Source organism: Crinia signifera, chromosome 3 (assembly GCF_055691185.1).
Source record: "Crinia signifera chromosome 3, ASM5569118v1, whole genome shotgun sequence".
In the NCBI taxonomy this organism is placed as follows: Eukaryota; Metazoa; Chordata; class Amphibia; order Anura; family Myobatrachidae; genus Crinia; species Crinia signifera.
In genome coordinates this window covers 25,286,968-25,309,660 of record NC_139219.1, presented here as the reverse complement: position 1 = coordinate 25,309,660, position 22,693 = coordinate 25,286,968, and the positions used below count along the sequence as shown (strand labels likewise).

Here is a 22,693-nt window from a genome sequence, read left to right as displayed (position 1 = left end):
GGTGCTAGGGATGGCATTGTGAGACATGGCGCTAGGGAGGATGCAGTGAGACGCAGGGTGCTAGGGATGGCGCAGGGTTGCCGACCCTCCCGGAATTTGCAGGAGTCTCCCGAAAATCAGGGCCCCCCTTCCCGGAATGAGGGGGACCCCCACTGAAACACCCCCCCCCCCCCCCCGATCGCAGCAATCCGCGGGTCTCAGAGGAGGGGGCGGAGCTAAAATGGTCCCGCCCCCTCCATGGAGATCAGTTATTTTGGCTATTTATCATAATGGGGGCGGGGCTTAATGATGGCACCGTTAAGCCCCGCCCCCGAACTCCTAATGAAAGATTCCTCTCCGGGCTTCTCCCGGAGAGGATCTTGTGCAAGTCGGCAACCCTTTGATGGCGTAGTGAGGCGCAGGGTGCTAGGGATGGCGTAGTGAGGTGCAGGGAACTAGGGATGGCGTAGTGAGGTGCAGGGAACTAGGGATGGCATAGTGGGGTGCAGGGTGCTAGGGATGGCATCAAGAGATGTAGGGTGCTAGGGATGGCATTGTGAGGTGCAGAGTGGTAGGGATGGGGTAGTGAGGTGCAGGGTGCTAGGGATGGCGTAGTGAGGAGCAGGGTGGTAGGGATGGCGTAGTGAGGTGCACGGTGGTAGGGATGGCGTAGTGAGGTGCAGAGTGGTAGGGATGGGGTAGTGAGGTGCAGGGTGCTAGGGATGGCGTAGTGAGGAGCAGGGTGGTAGGGATGGCGTAGTTAGGTGCAGGGTGGTAGGGATGGCGTAGGGAGGTGCAGAGTGGTAGGGATGGCGTAGTGAGGTGCAGAGTGGTAGGGATGGCGTAGTGAGGTGCAGAGTGGTAGGGATGGGTAGTGAGGTGCAGGGTGGTAGGGATGGCGTAGTGAGGTGCAGGGTGGTAGGGATGGCGTAGTGAGGTGCAGGGAACTAGGGATGGCATAGTGGGGTGCAGGGTGCTAGGGATGGCATCAAGAGATGTAGGGTGCTAGGGATGGCGTATGAGGCGCATGGTGCTAGGGATGGCGTTGAGAGATGCAGGGTGCTAGGGATGGCGTTGAGAGATGCAGGGTGCTAGGGATGGCATAGTGAAGTGCAGAGTGGTAGGGATGGTGTAGTGAGGTGCAGAGTGGTAGGGATGGCGTAGTGAGGTGCAGGGTGGTAGGGATGGGGTAGTGAGGTGCAGGGTGCTAGGGATGACGTAGTGAGGTGCAGGGTGGTAGGGATGGCATAGTGAGGCGCAGGGTGCTAGGGATGGCGTAGAGAGGTGCATGGTGCTAGGGATGGCGTTGAGAGATGCAGGGTGCTAGGGATGGCGTTGAGAGATGCAGGGTGCTAGGGATGGCGTAGTGAAGTGCAGAGTGGTAGGGATGGTGTAGTGAGGTGCAGAGTGGTAGGGATGGGGTAGTGAGGTGCAGGGTACTAGTGATGGCGTAGTGAGGTGCAGGGTGCTAGGGATGGCGTAGTGAGGAGCAGGGTGGTAGGGATGGCGTAGTGAGGTGCAGAGTGGTAGGGATGGGTAGTGAGGCACAGGGTGCTAGGGATGGCGTAGTGAGGTGCAGGGTGGTAGGGATGGCGTAGGGAGGTGCAGAGTGGTAGGGATGGCGTAGTGAGGTGCAGAGTGGTAGGGATGGGTAGTGAGGTGCAGGGTGGTAGGGATGGCGTAGTGAGGTGCAGGGTGGTAGGGATGGCGTAGTGAGGCGCAGGGTGCTAGGGATGGCGTAGTGAGGTGCAGGGTGGTAGGGATGGTGTAGTGAGGTGCAGGGAACTAGGGATGGCATAGTGGGGTGCAGGGTGCTAGGGATGGCATCAAGAGATGTAGGGTGCTAGGGATGGCGTAGTGAGGCGCATGGTGCTTGGGATGGCGTTGAGAGATGCAGGGTGCTAGGGATGGCGTTGAGAGATGTAGGGTGCTAGGGATGGCGTAGTGAGGCGCATGGTGCTTGGGATGGCGTTGAGAGATGCAGGGTGCTAGGGATGGCGTTGAGAGATGCAGGGTGCTAGGGATGGCATAGTGAAGTGCAGAGTGGTAGGGATGGTGTAGTGAGGTGCAGATTGGTAGGGATGGCGTAGTGAGGTGCAGGGTGGTAGGGATGGGGTAGTGAGGTGCAGGGTGCTAGGGATGGCGTAGTGAGGTGCAGGGTGGTAGGGATGGCATAGTGAGGCGCAGGGTGCTAGGGATGGCGTTGAGAGATGCAGGGTGCTAGGGATGGCGTAGTGAAGTGCAGAGTGGTAGGGATGGCGTAGTGAGGTGCAGGGTGGTAGGGATGGGGTAGTGAGGTGCAGGGTGCTAGAGATGGCGTAGTGAGGTGCAGGGTGGTAGGGATGGCATAGTGAGGCGCAGGGTGCTAGGTCTGGCGTAGTGAGGTGCAGGGTGGTATGGATGGCGTAGTGAGGCGCAGGGTGGTAGGGATGGCGTAGTGAGGTGCAGGGTGGTAGGGATGGTGTAGTGAGGCGCAGGGTGGTAGGGATGGCATAGTGAGGTGCAGGGTGCTAGGGATGGCGTAGTGAGGTGCAGGGTGGTAGGGATGGCATAGTGAGGCGCAGGGTGCTAGGGATGGCATAGTGAGGCGCAGGGTGCTAGGGATAGCGTAGAGAGGTGCAGGGTGCTAGGGATGGCGTAGTTCGATGCAGGGAGGTAGGGTACTAGGGATGGCGTAGTGAGCTACAGGGCAGTAGGGATGGCATAGTGAGATGCAGTGTACTAGGGATGGCGTAATGAGATGCAGGGCAGTAGGGATGGAGTAGTGAGGTGCAGGGCGGTATCGATGGTGTAATGAGATGCAGGGTGCTAGTGATGGCGTAGTTAGATGCAGGGCGGTAGAGATGGTGTAGTGAGATTCAGGGTACAAGGGATGGCGTAATGAGTAATGAGGTGCAGTGTGCTAGGGATGGCATAGTGAGGTGCAGGGTGCTAGGGATATCGTAGTGAGGTGCAGGGTACTAGTGATGGCGTAGTGAGGTGCAGGGCGGTAGGGATGGCGTAGTGAGGTGCAGGGTACTAGTGATGGCGTAGTGAGATGCAGGGTACTAGTGATGGCGTAGTGAGGTGCAGGGTACTAGTGATGGCGTAGTGAGGTGCAGGGCGGTAGGGATGGCGTAGTGAGGTGCAGGGTACTAGTGATGGCGTAGTGAGGTGCAGGGTACTAGTGATGGCGTAGTGAGGTGCAGGGTACTAGTGATGGCGTAGTCAGGCGCAGGGTACTAGTGATGGCGTAGTGAGGTGCAGGGCGGTAGGGATGGCGTAGTGAGGTGCAGGGTACTAGTGATGGCGTAGTGAGGTGCAGGGTACTAGTGATGGCGTAGTGAGGTGCAGGGTGGTAGGGATGGCGTAGTGAGGTGCAGGGTACTAGTGATGGCGTAGTGAGGTGCAGGGTACTAGTGATGGCGTAGTCAGGCGCAGGGTACTAGTGATGGCGTAGTGAGGTGCAGGGCGGTAGGGATGGCGTAGTGAGGTGCAGGGTACTAGTGATGGCGTAGTGAGGTGCAGGGTACTAGTGATGGCGTAGTAAGGTGCAGGGCGGTAGGGATGGCGTAGTGAGGTGCAGGGTACTAGTGATGGCGTAGTGAGGTGCAGGGTACTAGTGATGGCGTAGTCAGGCGCAGGGTGCTAGTGATGGCATATTGAGACACAGGGCACAGATACAGGGGCTGAGATCCCTGTGTCACAAGTTCACACACACACACACACACACACACACACAGATACTCACTGACACACACACACTGATACTCACTGACACACACACACTGACACTCACACCCTGGCACTCACACATTTTACCTTCTACTTTCTGGCCAGGTTACTCAGAGTCTGTTCCTCCTTCTTGCTCTGCCATGGCAGGGTAGCAGGGAGGGCAGCAAACACAGGTTGGCCCGATCCCAGACACCTCGGGGGCGTGACCTAATCACGGACCCCACACCAATGCTGCAGGGAAATGAAGCTGGCCGGAGAGGAAGCGTGAGATGCTTCCAAACTGCCTCTGCCCCCAATAAGCTGAGCCGGTCCTGGGCTTGGCATACCGCATGTGCAGTGTATTGATAATCACTCGCTGTGCGTATTTGCAGCCAAGCAATCAGGTCTGAATCGGGCCCTTTATTCCATAATTTACACTCTCAGCACTCGCACAGGGTTCTGGATTATAGGCCAACAGACAATATGTTGAGCGAATCGATCCACTACTCAAGGTCACATGTGGTTTAAATAAAAACCACAAAATGCCCAAAATCTGTGTCGACTATTTTGTGTTGTCCATGTCCATCTTCTGTTTCGAACTTCTAAACATGTTGACCTTTCAAGGTGCCTCCCTTTTACATGTCAAATGTTTGACCCTGTTGACCATTTGCGGTTGACCTGTAGACTTTCGACCTGATTATTGTCGACCCAATGATCCGAACACATCCATACAGAGGCCCATATCCAGTTGAATTAAAGTCCGCTGACCTGTTTTCTCTGCATTGTTCTTATACATGGTGGCTGCCATATGTTCTTTTTTAAAAAGTGCAAATGATAATGGTTTTGATGGACATCTACCCCCTGCAGGGCCCCGAGGCTTCTGCCTGGTCAGTCTTATGGTCCATAAGAATTAAGAAATAACAAAGACAAGCTGTTTATATGTTTATTAAACTCTTTCAGTGCCAATGTCGCTGTGAGAGATCCTCAAAATATCCACTAAAAATGCCAACGCCGCTCACAGAGACTGTTCTTTTTTGGGGTTTAATATTGAACTAAACTTTAATTAATTGACTCGGCCATATTTATCTTTATTTATACTAAAAGAACAGTCGCTGTGAGCAATGCTGGCATTGATCTGGTTGGGTGCAGACTGCTCTCCCTCATAGTTACCTTCCCTCCTGCATTCTGCAGGAGACTCCCTGAAAAAGCAGCAATCTCCCTCATTAGTCTAGCAATCTCCCTAATTTCCCCTAGCCCACTTTACACTGTTACATCATAGTTACCTCCCCTCCTGCATTCTGCAGGAGACTCCCTGACATAGCAGCAATCTCCCTCTCTCCCTCATTAGTCTAGCAATATCCCTCATGTCACCTAGCCCACTTTACACTGTTACATCATAGTTACCTCCCCTCCTGCATTCTGCAGGAGACTCCCTGACATAGCAGCAATCTCCCTCTCTCCCTCATTAGTCTAGCAATCTCCCTCATGTCACCTAGCCCACATTACACTGTTACATCATAGTTACCTCCCCCCCCCCCCCCCCCCCCCGCATTCTGCAGGAGACTCCCTGAAATAGCAACAATCTCCCTCTCTCCCTCATTAGTCTAGCAATCTCCCTCATGTCACCTAGCCCACATTACACTGTTACATCATAGTTACCGCCCCTCCTGCATTCTGCAGGAGACTCCCTGACATAGCAGCAATATCCCTGTATCTCTATACACGGCTGGAGACCTTCCTGCTACAAGCAGAGTGCTGCATACAGATCCCGCAGGCTGCTTGGCACAAGTCAGAATAACTGCCAGCCTGGTATCTGTCATGCCAAGCACCGACTCATGTGTCAGCGACAGGTGCTGAGGTCACTGAACAGATCAGTAAAGGGCCCCCTGCAGGCGGATCATGAATTCTGCTCATAGATATAAATGCGTTTTCATTACTGTTTATGTTCTGAGCCAGAACATAGACAATAGCAAAGTAGGGACTGGGGGACTCTTCCGTGTAACACCCCCTAAATGTCACAATTCAAGAAGAAATTGCGCCCTTCTGCGTTTGAGCAGCCGCAGTCATTATTTCTGGGCAGAAAATATCCACAGAAGAAAGAGAATACAAACAAATATATCTGTGTCAGATAAAGAGGGTGATTCAGACAGACTCGCTTGTTGCGGGCCGAATTCAGTCACCCGGCCGATGGTGGGGGTGAGTATGCGCATGTGTAAACCTCAGAGGTGGGCAGGGGGCTGGAGGTTCCGACCAGTATTTTAAAAATGCTGGTCGTTCCCCTGCACACCTAGGCATGTCGATGTCTGCTTGGGACGGGCAGCTGGCGTCACATGACATCACCGCCCGCCCTGAATTCAGCCATCCCCCACCAAGATAAAAGCCAGTCTAGACTGACGCAGTCTGGCGAATCAAGCCCAAAAGTTCTAGTGACTGTCTCTCATTTATAAACACAGTAACGCCACCAAAAGCAGATGTTACCTGCCAGTAACTTCGGTATCCGGACTGATCATAAACTGACTCATGATAGACAGTCATATGGTCGACAGTCAAAATGTTGTTAGGGTCAAAAGGTTGACGTAGTCAAAAGGTCGACAGTGTTTAAAGGTCGATAAGCAATAGGTCGACATGGTCAAACTGTAGACATGGTCAAAAGGTCGACATGCATTTTTTTACCAAATTTTGACCCGGCGTGTTCCGACAGGCGATATTTCATGCCCTACCATCCACTAGGGCATGGTGGGAGAATAAAATAAAATAAAATTCGAGCCCGAAGCATGCTAGGGGACACGGTATGCTTAGACAGTGTCCATGTCGACCTATGTCGACATAAACACCCTAAAAACATTAAACAATCATGCCTTTTGGATGTCGACCTTTTGACCATGTCGACATTTTTTATGTCAACCTTTTACCTGTAAACCTTTTGACCCTGTTGACCTTTTGACTGTCGACCTTTGGACCATGTCAACCTTTTCAAGGTCGACCTTTTGACCCGGTCAACCTTGTGACTATCGACCATTAATGGTCGACCAGATGACTGTAGACCTGGACACTGTAGATGATTTAGGGCCGCATTTATCAAGTAATATTTGCGGCTAAATCCCCCAAAACACCAGTTTTCGGGGGTTAGCCGCAAAATATTAAGTAACCCCCTAATGTATCAAAGGGGGACCGCAGCAGGAAGCTCCGATCCCTGCTGCGAATCCCCCTGCACTGCTGCCAGCCGCATCCCCCATAGGTTTCTATGGGGGATGCGCAGCTGCCCGATGTACCAACATGGGGCAGCCCGGCTTCGCATCCCTGGGCTATTGCCATTATTTCTGAGCTAGGCAGTGCGGTCAGAAAGGTCGGCGGGGGTCAGCGCATAATCCGGGTCAGCGCTTCGCAGGGACGGGCTCCTTTTGGAGCCCTGTCCCCTCAAAATTGATACATCCCGCAGGTGTGATCGCATTTTACAATGCGATTCTGGGCTGTAATATTCCACCAAGATCGCATTGTAAATGCGATCATGGTAAATGTGCCCCTTATACCATACCCTTAAAATCTGCCATCCACAGGGACAGCCTAGCAGGGCCAGTGACTTCCAATTGAAAACGCTCCCTTGCGTATCAACGGGTATCCCCAACAGATGCTAGAGGTCCACTAAGACCAATAGCATCAGTCTCCTTCAAAACACCGACCATTTTTGGAGGGTTATTTTCAGCAGATTCCATGCAGATGGCCAGACCACATGGGATCTGTATAGACCAGGTGCCATGGCAGTACCAGCTCCACCCAAGCCACCACTATCCCAATGACAGCTTATTTTCACAGTGAAGGGAACGGCGGTGACATGGAGCTCCACCCTTTTCTCTTAGGCTCTGCCCCCTTGGCAGTCGTGCACGCACAGGTTCCCAATCCACGGACCACCCATGTTGAGAGGTACGCAGCTGGGGCATTTATCGGATTGGCAGTGTGTGCCCCCGGCTGCGTGTTTAACAAAGACAGAAACAATGTATAAAAATATGAATTTAATTTAATGCTAATACACATAATACAGTATGTACATAATTTAGCTTTAGTTCTGCATTTTTGATCTAGATTATTGAACCGTAGTATTCAGGTATTTGCTGTTGGACACTGAAGCAAAGTCACGTTTTTTTTTTGCAAGCGTACTAAAATGTATCAGAATGTTATCGCTGTACAATGTAATGTGATATAACGTTAATGTACAGATGGAGCGCCTGACATTGAGGCTGGGGATGATGATCGAATCGCCAGCCTCTGCCATCAGCAGCCGGAAGGGGGCACACGAGAGGCTCGCCCGCTGTTTTCCAATAGAGCTCCCCGTCGGTTCCCACCGCCTCCCCGCTCTCTCCCCTAACCCTGCCCGTTTCCCTGAAGCGGAGACGGGCAGAGTTCCCGATCCCCACCGCGCAGTAACTGTGACACGTGTGCGTGTGAAATGCTCCCGTGTCCCAGTCAGGTGGAGTCCTTCTCCGCCAGTGCTTGCCAGTGGGGACATTCTGCCGAGCCCTGGAGCTGGCTGAGAGGCGATCCATCTGTATGTATTGTATTGCAGCTGAGAACAATAGGCTTTGGCTCAGCATGGCTCACCTTGGCTATCCAGAGACGGCTAGATGAGGCTCCATCTGTATATCGGGATCCTATGTGTGGATAGTCAAAATCAATAGCAAGTTAGTTCAAATTGCGCCGTGTTTAGCCGCATCCGATCCCAATGCACGGCCCAGCGGCGGCGAAATTGAAAGTAGAAAAAGACTGTGCAGGTGTCGGGAAGGGGGGGGGGGGGGGATTCAGTATGGGTCAGAAGGGGCCAAATTCACCCCTGTTCTGATTGTGGGGGGCCTTGGTGAGTATCACATTTGCCGAGTAGGGGAGGGAGTGGGTATCCTCGTGAAACCGCTGGGCATTCCCCTGGAAACGCAGGTGGGCCGATCGATGCCTGCTCAGGGATATCGTATCAATAATGTCAGTTGAGGAATCGTACACACCATTAAACCATTAAGCTAGTAGCAGAATGATGCCTTATGGCATCCAGGCATGTCTATGGCCCTCCAGCTGTTGTGAAACTACAAGTCCCATCATGCCTTGCCACAGTTTTGCTACTAGGGATTGCTAAACTACAGCAAGGCATGCTGGGATGTGTAGTTTCACAACAGTTTGGACATGCCTGCCTCATGCGTTACACCAGAACTGTGCCTGAAAGTCTTAGAAGTACACGATGATGCCATATGACAAATTCGGTTCCATGTCGGTTATTTACAGCCTATGTACTATCAAATAGCAGCCGCTATATAGCTTTGAGTTATCAGCCGGCAATATTGGTTAGCAGTCCTAGTTTATCTTTTATCCTCTCTCTTTAAGGACTATGTAGAGATGAGTCAACGTGTCTATAGAAATCTAATTTACACCTAAATTACATTGAGAATATTGGGGGTATCTCAGAACGTCTGGATCCTACGTGTCCCTGTTGCTTCCCCAAGCGGGGGGGACGGGCGGTGACTACACTTATTCACGTTTTGAGCCTAGAATGTCAGCCAGCATCTTTGCGACATGTTGCGGTTGTCCAGAGGCGTATTCCTCCAGGCTCGATCCCATCACTTTGTGCAGAGTTTTGGCCAGTTTGGTGACCACGTCTTTGAAATTGCCGTTGCGCCCTGGCAGCACGCCATTCCCGGTTATATTGCTCAGGAAGAACCACAGCACCGGCAGGACGTGGCGTTCCACAGCCTGGGGCTTCCGGGGATAAACAGAAGACACAAGCCCTGGACAAGACAACGACAACAAGTTCAACGATGAGTTATGGAATATTATTATAACGTGATTCGCATCATTCCCTGTAACCCAATATAACTTGTAGTCTAAACAAATTACCCTACCAGAATGTTATTGGAGTGTGGGTGGAAACTGGAGTCCCAGGAGGGAACCCCGGCAAACTTTGGGAAAACATGCAAGTGTGCATTAGTGGAGGCCAATGGGGAGGGATTCTGGTGGATCCATCTCCAGGTTAAAAGAAAAATGAAACGATAACCCATAGGCGAGTGTGTGTGCTAAGCCTATTTGAAGATGGCAAATGTTACAGTCATGCAGCCCCCACATAAACCAAGGGGGGTTCTCTTTCGTGGTCAGAAATGAAGAGATCATTGCAGATTTGAGAGCAATCCTTCCTGTTACATCCAGGAGATACTGTAGTAGCTGATTTCTGATGATTTCCTGCAAAATGACTTTGGTGAATATGCCCCACAGAGGTAAAAATAGAGAAGCATCTGCTGTATGATGTCACTCAGCCTATCAGAGCAGAGGACCACCCCTTCCCAAACTTACTAGCCACATAGCAAGCTGCATAGTGTATTAGTATCTGTGTGTATGAGGGAGTCTGAGTCTGTGGGTATGAGAGAGGGAGTGTGAGAGTGTGAGTCTGTGGGTGTGAGAGAGGGAGTGTGAGTCTGTGGGTGTGAGAGAGGGAGTGTGAGTCTGTGGGTGTGAGAGAGGGATTGTGAGTCTGTGGGTGTGAGAGAGGGAGTGTGAGAGTGTGAGTCTGTGGGTGTGAGAGAGGGAGTGTGAGTCTGTGGGTGTGAGAGGGGGATTGTGAGTCTGTGGGTGTGAGAGAGGGAGTGTGAGAGTGGGAGTCTGTGGGTGTGAGAGAGGGAGTGTGAGTCTGTGGGTGTAAGAGAGGGATTGTGAGAGAGGGAGTGTGAGTCTGTGGGTGTAAGAGAGGGATTGTGAGAGGGAGTGTGAGTCTGTGGGTGTGAGAGAGGGAGTGTGAGTCTGTGGGTGTAAGAGGGATTGTGAGAGAGGGAGTGTGAGTCTGTGGGTGTGAGAGAGGGAGTGTGAGTCTGTGGGTGTGAGAGAGGGAGTGTGAGTCTGTGGGTGTGAGAGAGGGAGTGTGAGTCTGTGGGTGTGAGAGAGGGATTGTGAGTCTGTGGGTGTGAGAGAGGGATTGTGAGTCTGTGGGTGTGAGAGAGGGAGTGTGAGAGTGGGAGTCTGTGGGTGTGAGAGAGGGAGTGTGAGTCTGTGGGTGTAAGAGAGGGATTGTGAGAGGGAGTGTGAGTCTGTGAGTGTGAGAGAGGGAGTGTGAGTCTGTGGGTGTAAGAGGGATTGTGAGAGAGGGAGTGTGAGTCTGTGGGTGTGAGAGGTAGTGTGAGTCTGTGGGTGTGTGAGTCTGTGGGTGTGAGAGGTAGTGTGAGTCTGTGGGTGTGAGAGAGGTAGTGTGAGTCTGTGGGTGTGAGAGAGGGATTGTGAGTCTGTGGGTGAGAGGGAGTGTGAGTCTGTGGGTGTGAGAGAGGGATTGTGAGTCTGTGGGTGTGAGAGAGGGATTGTGAGTCTGTGGGTGTGTGTGTGAGAGAGAGGGAGTATGAGTCTGTGGGTGTGAGAGGGAGTGTGAGTCTGTGAATGTGAGTCTGTGGGTGTGAGAGAGGGAGTTTGAGTCTGTGTGTGTGAGAGAGGGAGTGCAAGTCTGTGGGTGTGAGAGGGAGTGTGAGTCTGTGGGTGTGAGAGGGAGTGTGAGTCTGTGAATGTGAGTCTGTGGGTGTGAGAGAGGGAGTTTGAGTCTGTGTGTGTAAGAGAGGGAGTGTGAGTCTGTGTGTCAGACTCACACAAATATATTTTGGTTGGAACACTAACTTAAACTTTGAACTCTAGAACTAGAAAATACAGTAATCACAGCTTGACTACGCCATTTTGATGCAGAGGCGCACCGCTGCAGGGCGGAGGCTGACGCAGTCGCTCTTGTGCCAGGAACAAGCTGAGGACTAATTCAATCTAATTTCTGTCCCGTTAACACAATATGAACATCTAAAAAAGAACCAATCAGATTCTCGCTGGCATGGGTTACAGCGCACAGCACCAGGTGGTATACCTGATAATCGATGGGTCACATCACTCATGGCGCGGCCGCTGAGGAAACGGATTCTGCTGGAAAATGGCTGCAGGAGCCACAAATGATCTGTAACAGAATGATAGGTAGTTACATCATTAGGAATGGGCAGATAATAATTTGTATGGCGATGCTGGTAAGTCTCCCTGTGTTTCTCATCTCATAATCTCGTTTTCTCATCTCGTTGCCCTCCTGTCAATCTTATTGAGGTAGTTTAGGGGTGTGGCCTAGGGAGACAGGGAATGTCTGTGATGTTATTGGGAGCAGAAAGGGACATCATTAAAATGCGACCAGGAAAACAGGACATTAATCAGGGAAGGAGGATAGAGAATCATGTCCTTATATATACCCATTAGACTAGTGGTGTCAAACCCATGGCCCTCCAGCTGTTGTGGGACTACACATCCCAGCATGCCCTGCCACAGTTTTAGCAATCCATTATATAAAATCTGTGGCAGGGCATGCTGGGAGGTGTAGTTGCACAACAGCTGGAGGACCATGAGTTTGACACCACTGCATTAGACTAAAAGACAACAGATATCCGGAACAGTTGATGACTATGCAGTAATACGATGACTAGACTGTAGCAGCACCTATATTTGCAATGAGTGTGTCCATGACCGTCACGGCGGCAGTGTAGATGCCAGTGTGCTTGGAGTTCAGGTTGTCTGTGACGACGGTCATCATTGGGAGTAGGACATGGTGCAGACTGTCCTTCAGGAGAGGGACCATGATCACGGCAGACTCCAGCGCGTACTGATTCACCTTCTTGTTTGCATCCTGCATCCTCGGGTTAAATGCATCAAAAATCTAAAGCGAGGAAAATGTAGTTAAGAAATGTTTATAGTATAACTGCGGGAAATGTTTAACAGAGGTCAAAACTGAGACTCAGACCAGACTGGCCATGTATGGAAGAAAATAAAAAGGAAAATCCCAGATCCACCCAACATTTCCCTCTGTCTTGGCCAGCTGCAAGTAGACACGTGACCTCACAAAACAGCATTTGGCCCACAGTTTGCATTATTTGTAATGGAAACCCTATTGGATGCTACAATCTCCCCTATTGTGGCCATTATGGTGCACCACTCACTTGAGTAACGTGAGAGGAGACAAACTTGACATTGTTTTTGCAATGTTCCAGAAGAAGCGTGATGCCGTCCATCTTGTTCTGGTATTCCTTGGCTGTCAGCAGATTGCCGAGTTCCTTCAGTTGCTCTGTCACCTCCGCCGCACGGACAGGCTGCCGCCGGGGGACGGGGGACTCCTGAGGCTCGGTTTCCCCTACGGGTCTGCTAGCACTACAGGAGGAATTATACAATGTTTCACACCGAAGACATCATTGGGCAAATACATGTGGGGTAGATACACAACCAATACAACTATCAAGTCATTCACTGATGTACTGATGCTAAAGGCAGAGGCCAGGAGCAGAGCAGGAGTTATGGAACAGCCCCAAGGAACATGGCGGTAGGGACAGGCAGACAGGCAGTTACGCTAACATACATTACAAATAATGTATACATTAGATATAACGTAAAGGAGTAGGAGGTCACATGCCACCATATTATTCCTGTAAGTGTCTGCCCTTCATCCTCCCTGTGTGACTGCATTACTGTGAGTGTCTGCTCTCCATCCCTCCTGTGTGACTGCACTCCTGTGAGTGTCTGCACTCCATCCCTCTTGTGTGACTGTACACCTGTGAGTGTCTGCTCTCCATCCCTCTTGTGTGACTGTACACCTGTGAGTGTCTATCCTCCATCCCTCCTGTGTGACCATGCTCCTGGGAGTGTCTGCTCTCCATCCCTCCTGTGTGACTATGCTCCTGTGAGTGTCTGCACTCCATCCCTCTTGTGTGACTGTACACCTGTGAGTGTCTGCTCTCCATCCCTCTTGTGTGACTGCACACCTGTGAGTGTCTATCCTCCATCCCTCCTGTGTGACTATGCTCCTGTGAGTGTCTATCCTTCATCCCTCCTGTGAGACTGCACTCCTGTGAGTGTCTATCCTCCATCCCTCTTGTGTGACTGCACACCTGTGAGTGTCTATCCTCCATCCCTCCTGTGTGACTATGCTCCTGTGAGTGTCTATCCTTCATCCCTCCTGTGAGACTGCACTCCTGTTAATGTCTATCCTCCATCAATCATGTGTGACTGCGCTCCTGTTATAGTCATTCCCCCTGTGTGACTGTACCCCTGTGGGTGTCTGCCTCCTGTGTGACTGCGCTCCTGTGAAAGTCTATCCTCCATCCCTCATGTGTGACTGCGCTCCTGTTATAGTCTATCCTCCATCCCTCCTGCGGGACTGCGCACCTGTGAGTGTCTATCCTCCATCCCAACTGTGTGACTGCGCTTCTATGAGTGTCTGCTCCCATAACTCCTGTGAGCGGCTGCGCTCCTGTGTGACTGCGCTCCTGTGTGTCTGCCCTCCTGTGTGACTGCACTCCTGTGTGTCTGCCCTCCTGTGTGACTGCGCTCCTGTGGGTGTCTGCACTCCTGTGAATGTCTATCCTCCATCCCTCCTGTGTGACTGCACTCCTGTGAATGTCTATCCTCCATCCCTCCTGTGAGACTGCACTCCTGTGAGTGTCTATCCTCCATCCATCCTGTGTGACTGCGCTCCTGTCATTGCCTTGTGTGTCAGTGCTCCTCACAGTGATTACAGGAGGAGATTCTTGGTGATCATACCGGTGATAATGTCACTGAGCAGAAGCTCCTATGGATATTATACCAGTAGCATACCCTGGGTCTGCCTTCGGTGCATCCTGGATCATTGAAACCGCACTGCTCTTCTGAAGCGGTCGCTGACTTCTGGCAGACGGAACGTCTGAAACGCTATCACTCATTTCCTAGAATTAGCAGAACTTGCATTACGGCTGAGATACTGGGAGAGCTCAGTAGGTATTAGCGCAGTGTGGAGCAGGCTACATCTACGGAAATAATCAGACACAAATTCTGAAGGGCTGTTACAAGAGATCACGTACTTTCTGCTTTACAGCAACAATCAGATCACGCAGCTCATGTGACGGGATCACACGTTCCATCTGCCCTTCAAACCTGGGATGAGCCATCATAAAGCTGAAGATCCGGCGTCCATAGAACCTACAGTGGTCAGGAAAGAGGGGACATTGAGGCAATGCGGTATAGAAGCGCAGTCATAGACCCGTTATTATACACACTGAGCTTACCTGGTGTCTTGTTGCCCATCCTGCACGAGTTTCACTAGTGTCCGGAGGAAAGTGTCTGTGCTCTCCCTGGGTCCGGACAGAAGCTTGTCCGCCCCCAGCTGTTCCACCACCACCAACAGGTGTTTCGCCATGCATCTTCTGACGGAGCTGTTCCGATGACTGCGGGGAGAACGGGAGAAAGACGCAAATGAGCTTCATTTTTGAAGTTTTTAGAACCAATTCTCTATTAGGTCTTTTCTTAAATCTAGGGATGGACAAGGGAAGCACTCCATCAAATAATGGCTGGGCATCGGCCATCAAATCTTTTATGTGCGGCCAAGCTGCAAATGTTTGTAGATCTTTGAATGTTATGGTCAGTCATAAGCTGAGTATGGGACCATTGCAACACCATCAAATGTTTATCACTCCATGGCGGGAAACATCAGAATGCTGCCATCGAATGCTAAAACCACTGACAAATCGCAACAAAAACATTGATGTATTGGTTGCGAACCATCATAATGCGAAATCCACACCTATCTCAGATCGATGGTGCTTTGGGCATTTCTGTCCACCCCTGTAGCAGGTCCCCATGCTGCAAGAACGAGCAGTAACCCCTGTTCTAGTACAGGCTGCACTAATGGCAATACATGGTAGAAAGTATACCCACCTACTACCCCCAGCTAGCAATGCCGACATGGCCTTCGATGGGCTGACAGATTCCACCATAATCCCAAGGCATTTATCCGATTCTTCCCGTATGAAATCGTTGGAGTCGCCGATCTTGTGGAGGAGAACCCGGGCGATTTCCTCGGCCTCCTGGTCTATGTTTCTCCTCAGGGCCTTGAACAGGTCACCCAGTGTTTTGATGGCATGGCGGGAGACCTTGGAGCGCAGATTGCTGACCTGCCAGAGGGCAAAGCGACATATTCACATGTGATGTTACAGTATTAGCTCACTTACAGGGGACTTTGTGCCTTTGTATAACTTTACTAGCAAGCCCGCTCAAAGCAAAAGCTTCGAAAGCTAGGATCTTTGGTATTTATCATTAATTCAATTTCTATAAATCTATCTGGGGACACTGGTACCATAGGGGTAGTGCTAAGGGAACAGGCGCTGGGCAGTTAGAAGATTAAGGGGTCCATGGGCCTGATTCAGCAGATGGAGAAAACCATGCTGCAATGCGGATGTAACATGTGCAGAGAGAGATTTCGATTTGGGGAGTTATTTTGTTTCTGTGCAGGGTAAATACTGACTGCTTCATTCTTACACCGTAATTTAGATTTCAGTTTGAACACACCTCACCCAAAACTAACTGCACCTGTTACATCTGCCCCACCTGCAGTGCAGCATGGTTTTGTCCATCTGCAAAGATTGCAGCCTTTCTAACAGGTCCGAATGAGCCCTTGGATGGAGTGAAGAGATAAAGGGACATATTCAGACCAGACTGCAAGGCTGAAAATTTGCAAAGGTGATTATCGGTGAATTACACATGCTTATGGGCCGCAATGCACGGGAGTGGCGCTGGCCAGTGATGAATTCCTGCTACTTTTCTATTTGCCACCATTCGCAAGGAGATTGGCAGGAAGTAGGCGTCTGGGGGTAGAAACCGGCCATTTAGTGGGAGTGTCTTGAAAAAAGCAGGCGTGTCAGAAAAATGCTGGTAGTGTCAGGGAAAATGCCTGACCATGTTACAGGAGGGTGCGTGACATCAGCTCCAGGCCGGATATGCCTTTATTCATCGCAGCAGCTGAGTACAGGCCCATACACATTGGGAGATATTCAGCACAAAAACCACCCAATGTGTACAGGGCAGCGATGAGCAGTGACCGCTACTGCGCACTCCCGTATCCTCACTGGCTCGGCCGCTCACCTGCTGGTATTACATTCACAGCCATGCAAAGAGTTCTGAATGACCACCAAAGTACCAGCCAATCAGCCCCTAACTGTTATTTTTCAAACACCGCCTGTGTTGTGGCAGTTAGGAGATGCTTGGCCGGTACTTTAGCTCTCTCTGCACTCTATCTTCATCCAAGGCTTAGTAAATAAACCCAGAAAAATTCTAAGGGGCACAAACAATGCGATCTGGGTGGGATCTCACCGCCCAGGGTCACATTGCCATATGCGGTCCCATCGGTGGTATGCATTAAGAAGCAGATGCAGGGACCTGGGACTCTGACAGGAGCCCGTCCATGTGATGCACTCAGCTGGGTGCCGGGGGCACATGCGATATCAGCGCTGACCCCGCTGGCTGCACTGCCCTGTTGGCGATGCAGTGCGTAGCCCTAGGCTACAAAGGGCTAACGCCATCTCAGAATGGACCCAATGCGATATTGGTACAGTGGGCAGCATCACAACCCCTATAGAAAGCTGGGGGATGCGGCTGCCGGTGGGGCAGGAGTCGTCGCAGCAGGTATCGGAGAGTCTTGCTGCGGATCCTCCGTCGCAAATTTTGGAGATACTCAATATTTTGCTGTTAACCCCTCAAATTAGAGGACAAAAGGTCAAAAAAGGAAAAAGGGAGCCGCATTAAAGGGTCGAAATAAATTTATCACATGTTTTGTTGTTACTGTCGACACCTGTCAACATGGGCCCCCAATGCTTCACTCCGCACACTTCACCATTTTGACCATTTCGAGCTAGTGCATTTTGACCTTCAAAATGTCCAACTTTTGGCCCTGTCAACAATTTGCCCTTGCCTACCTATTACATGTCGACTCTTTTGTGTCGACCTATTGACCGTCTATCTAGAACCTGTAGATCAACCAACCAGGACCAAAGTAGATGTAGATGCTAAGCCAGTAGTATAACAGTCAATAGATTGACATACAATAGGTCGACAGGTACAAAAGGTTGACAGATGAAAGGTTTACAGTGCTTAAAGCCAAAAGGTTCAAAAGGCTGACATGATGATGGTTTTGAATTTCAGCATAAGACAACTTTCCCATATATTATATAGGTTGCACCAAACAACTGACCTCTCTGGTAACTGCTGTACAGACATCATGGAGTCTGGAGAGGAGAACCTCGGGGTGCCAGGAGGCCAGGCACCGGACGCTGAGTAGACCCTTCTCCTTCTGCTCCCTGGGGGATCACACAATCATTGCACAGAGAATGTTAGAATAGGCAACCCAAGCATAGTCTCAGATATAGACCTGATTCAGTCCTGCTCACTGGGCTGCAAGTGTTCAGAGACATCCCCCCCCCCCCCTGCGCCCTTCCAAGCCCCTGTGCAGAGCTATGTACAGACGTGTATGGGTACACATCCACTCACAAGCGCCCCCCCCAGCAGGCATAGGAAGGCCGTCATTTTGCTGGGCACTCCCAGCGTTTCTATGGGTGTGCCCCCCCCCCCGTTTTTTTGGGCATGCCGATGAAAAGCAAGTGTCCACCCTGACACGCCCACCGCCTGTCACTCAGGCTGGGAGCTCCTTGGCAACAGCAAAATTTGCAGAAGGCACTGGCAGCCGTTCCCTGCAAATTTCAGCAGTCGACAAACCATCGGACAGGGGCCTATACTGAGGCAAACCGAACACCGCACCATAAGCTACAGTCGGTACCATATTAGCAGCCATATTAATATTGCCCCCCCACACACACACACACCTATAGCTAAAGCACCAGTATGGGGGGCATTGTGATCTCTGTGCGGCATAATGTGCACTGGAGGCACTACCGTGTCATTTGTGGTACTGAGAATATTTATTCGGTATACTCTGTAATAAAAGATATCCAGCATTTCTTATTGAGAATTTGATTGGTAGGGGCCCTTTAAGTTCATTTCCCTGGGGCCTGCACAAACTGTATTCTGGCCCTGGCTACACTACACTACACACTGGCCTATGCACCCCACCGCCACCAATAAAATAATAAAACTAAGTAATTAAAGTAATGAAAAAGCCATATAGACCTGGAACTGTCACCTGATTTCCAGCATTGTTCTGTGTCACATAGAACCCATCGAGTGCCAGATGACGCTCCCATGTCGGGATCCCGACTGCTGGTGCTCCGACAGGGGGGATCCCGACTCACAGGGTCTATTCTCCCTCGTGGGGGTCCACGAACCCCATAGAGGGAGAATAGTACCTGTGGCGAGCGTAGCAAAGAAGTCCACAAGGGCTTCTTTTTGCTCGCCCCCCCCTGTTGGAGCACCGGCGGTTGGGATCCTGATGTGGGGACCCCAACGTCGGAGCCCCCATACCACACCCGGACCAATCAGATGACAGTATTTTACCTGAGTACAGTGGTGGCTCCAGGGGAGGGGCTGCAACACAGTTCAAATTCAAATAGTGGAGCCACGCCCACTTCCCAGTGAGTCCGTGTGGAATGGCAGTTGGTGGCAGTGGGTGTGGTTCCCCTATTTGAATTTTAAACTGTGCTGCAGCCCCACCTCTTGAGCCTCCCACCAGGCAGACTACTACATTCATACGTGATTATAGTTTCAGTCCAGAAGCTCGATACGCTTGTCTTCTGCATGCGGATGATAAGGAGACTACACACACGAGATCTATACAGTATATATATTATAGGAGACACTCACCAGTCCTTGTGATGTAGCCACTTCAAGGCCTCTATCATTCCTTGCTCTGGGTGAGACATGGGTCCTGAACCCGGACCCCCATTCTCGGAATCAGAGTCCCAGTCGAAGCAGTCCAGGAAGGTGGCCGGTAAGGAATACGCTGTACATGACACAGACACAACATTGCGGGTCCCATTCTACAGACACTGCAGTGATGTTCTAACACAGAAATTCTACCGCCACGGTGTCAGACTTCCCCCGCATCCAGCTGTCCCCCCCAAAGTCAAAGACTCCAACAGTCCAGTCCAACTATAGACAGACAATGGGGTGCAGCATTGCACAGGATAATGTGTGGACCTGGCGGATGTGGGGACAAAGCTCATTGCGGACAGATAAGCAGATTCATGCACCAGATGGCGCATCTGGTCTGCAAGACCATTATTTCATCTTACAGGGCAGAAACTGGGTAGATTGGCTGGAGATTATTGCCCTTATTCTGATCTGATCGCAGTACATGGGCAAAACCATGTGCACTGCAGGTGGGGCAGATGTAACACGTGGAGAGAGAGTTAGATTTGGGTGGGGTGTGTTGAAACTGAAATCTAAATTGCAGTGTAAGAATAAAGCAGCCAGTATTTACCCTGCGCAGAAATAAAATAACTCACACAAATCTAACTCTCTCTATACATGTTACATCTGCCCCCCTGCAGTGCAGAATGGTTTTGCCCAGTTTGAGAACAAACTTGTACTGAGATCAGATCTGAATAAGGGCCTATATGCAGGGCCGTAACTAGGGGGGGGCTGGGGGGTCACGCGCACCGGGCGCTGGAGGTGAGGGGCGCTGTGAGGTCCGGTGACAGGTATGTCCGTCCATCTCCTACTAGCGCGGCTGCAGGAAGCGCTGATGACTTCGAAAAGACTTGCCGGACGCTGATTGGCTGAATTCAGCCAATCAGCGTCCGGCAAGTCTTTTTGAAGTCATCAGCGCTTCCCGCCGCAGCGCTAGTAGGAGATGGACGGACATACCTGCGGCTTCAACGGTGAGAGGACTGTGCGGGGAGGGGAGGTCTCCGGCGCCAGGGACAAGGCGTCATTTGGTCGGTCCCCCCTGTCAGCTGCTAACTAAGCAGCGGGGAATAAACGCTGTGCGCATGCGCACAGCGTCTATTCCCGCAGCCAGGGGGCTGGGGGCATGGCTAGAGGCTCACAGAGCCTCTGGGTCATGCCCCCATAGCGGCAAAATGGGGGCGTGGAATCGCGGGAGAGCAGCGCTTATAGGCCACGCCCCCAAATTAGGCCACGCCCCCGAAAATTTCGGTCACGCCTCCGGCGCGCAGCAGCATCACTAGGGGGGGGGGGGGGGGCACCAAAAGACTGCCTTGCCCCGGGCGCCGGAAACCCTAGTTTCGGCCCTGCTATATGTATATATTAACTGCTATTTGGCCATGCTAAAACTGTTGTACGGCATGCTTGGATGTGTAGTTCAACAACAGCTGGAGGGCCGAAGGTTACCCATCCCTGTTCTAGAGCAATAATAGGTTACCTAAGTTTGATAGCATGCGCGTCACACAGCCAGAGTGTATAATCAAAACTATTTATGTGGGACCTACCGGAAGAGTGTCGAAAGTCGGTAGGGTCCGGGTTTACAGTCGGGATGGTGGGCAGAGATGGGCGGCTCACCCATTTGCTTAGACCAGTACTGGCTCCCCCTCGTTTCTTATCCGAGGAAATCGGCACTGTGCTCAGACCGAATGACACAATGGTTGTCGCCTCTGGGGAACATCACATAATTACAATTAAACATTTTGTTTACTGATGAGACAACGCAGTATAATACAAATGAGACTTGCACTTATTATATTAAAGAAACATAAAAGGTTTGCCATTTGGGAATATAAATTTGACAGCTGCAAAAAAAACTATTTTTATCTTTAATATGACAAAAGGCACCGTGACCTAACCTCCTTTCTCCGCTTCTTGTAACCTCTCCCACATCTGCTGCTGACTCCGCCTCTTCTCGTTTCGAAAGTTTTCTATTTCCTGCTGCTTTTGTCGCATCTTGTCCTGAGCGGACTTCGATATAGTGAAGCTAATCTGAAATGAATAATGGAACCTGTAAAATCACTTTCTATCCAGTAATGTAAATGCAATTTTCTTTAGATAGATGCCTTAAAAAAACTTATTATACTCTTTAATAACTTTAAATTTTCAATAAGGAATCTACTTTCAATTATTGGTAATAACATCGTTGCCTGCGATATTAGATTTCTTATTTGCTTCTATTCACTGAAAGATTTCCTTTCTTCTCACTCCGCACAGTATACATGATACATGTGATTCCTATATGCAAGAAATTCCAAATGCAATTTGACCTTGTGTGAATTGTTTTGTGAGTTTAACTAAAGATTACTAATAAAACATTCAACATCTCACAAACACTAGCAGTTGAGACAGAAAAACTGCTGTTTTCTTGCAAAGTAGCAAAACTATAAACCTCCTCTACGCTAATTTACTAATCTGTCGCTGGCTGAGTTTCTGAAAGTATCAGCTACACATTTACGGACAAATGCACATGAAGGCTGAGATTAGGGTTCCAAAATATACTAGCTATATTAAAATTGATTTCATTGAAAGTAATAAAAGAAAGACCCAGGATCACTTTTTTTCTAAAGGCTGTTCAGAAAGTTGTATGCCGACATGGGCACAATTCATGCATGTTCACATTGTCTGCATTCCCCACGTCGACATTTTAGCGATTTTAGCTGTGCAGTGGTTTCTTCTGGATCAGACAGTCATCTGATCCAGCCCCCCTCAGCCAAAATATAACCCTCCCCTCAGCCTATCCCTGAATCCCCCCCCCCCCCAACCCAAATGTTGTTTCAACATTGTTGAGATAACAGCCGGCATTGGGATGTCGACATTATGATTGCATGTCCAAATAGTGACTGTATCCCATTTTGATAGGGTATGGGTCGTGGGAATCGACACTATGAAGGTTGACATGCAATATTTTTTATTGTTGTTATTTTAAAGTGGCTCACCATTGGACCTGCTACTAGCGCTAGGGCTGTTGAGCCTGACTAGACGTTGAACCTGAAAGGGTTAAGACCGCATGCATACAAGTAAGATGAATAAGTATGTAGTACAAGTACTGTATGTAGGACGTACATTGTTTTCCTTCCCTTCCTCATCCTTGACACACTGCGGTAGTTGGGAGATATCGGTGGATGCAGATGCCGGAATTTTTTTGAATGTGACCGACTCCAACTGATCTGTTACAGCGTTCTTGCCGCGGTTTTCTGTTTGATCGGCATCTATTCAAATGATATGCGGTAATTGTCATTAGGTCATCCAGGAGACTTCCAGATATAAATCTTACTGTATATTTCATGCACCATAACATTAATTATTGTATGAATATAAGTAGCTTGGAATTGTCTGTATCTCCTTGGCCCAGGGCTGC

General features: G+C 50.3%; 1 protein-coding gene across 4 annotated transcripts in view; it reads right to left on the bottom strand.

Moving 5' to 3' along the window:
* Nucleotides 1-7,669: 7,669 nt before the first annotated feature.
* TOGARAM2 (TOG array regulator of axonemal microtubules 2) overlaps nt 7,670-22,693 on the bottom strand; it is a 95,222-nt gene continuing 80,198 nt past the window's right edge. For all 4 annotated transcript variants that reach the window (XM_083175486.1, XM_083175488.1, XM_083175489.1 and 1 more), the window contains 13 exons: nt 22,399-22,544; nt 21,192-21,324; nt 20,841-21,002; nt 19,252-19,390; nt 17,690-17,795; nt 15,382-15,617; nt 14,733-14,891; nt 14,529-14,646; nt 14,287-14,393; nt 12,639-12,846; nt 12,142-12,358; nt 11,531-11,617; nt 7,670-9,437 (listed from right to left, as the gene is read on the bottom strand). In XM_083175486.1, coding sequence (XP_083031612.1) covers nt 9,181-9,437; nt 11,531-11,617; nt 12,142-12,358; nt 12,639-12,846; nt 14,287-14,393; nt 14,529-14,646; nt 14,733-14,891; nt 15,382-15,617; nt 17,690-17,795; nt 19,252-19,390; nt 20,841-21,002; nt 21,192-21,324; nt 22,399-22,544 — 2,075 coding nt within the window. In that variant the 3' untranslated portion in view covers nt 7,670-9,180. The remainder of the gene's footprint in view (nt 9,438-11,530; nt 11,618-12,141; nt 12,359-12,638; nt 12,847-14,286; nt 14,394-14,528; nt 14,647-14,732; nt 14,892-15,381; nt 15,618-17,689; nt 17,796-19,251; nt 19,391-20,840; nt 21,003-21,191; nt 21,325-22,398; nt 22,545-22,693) is intronic.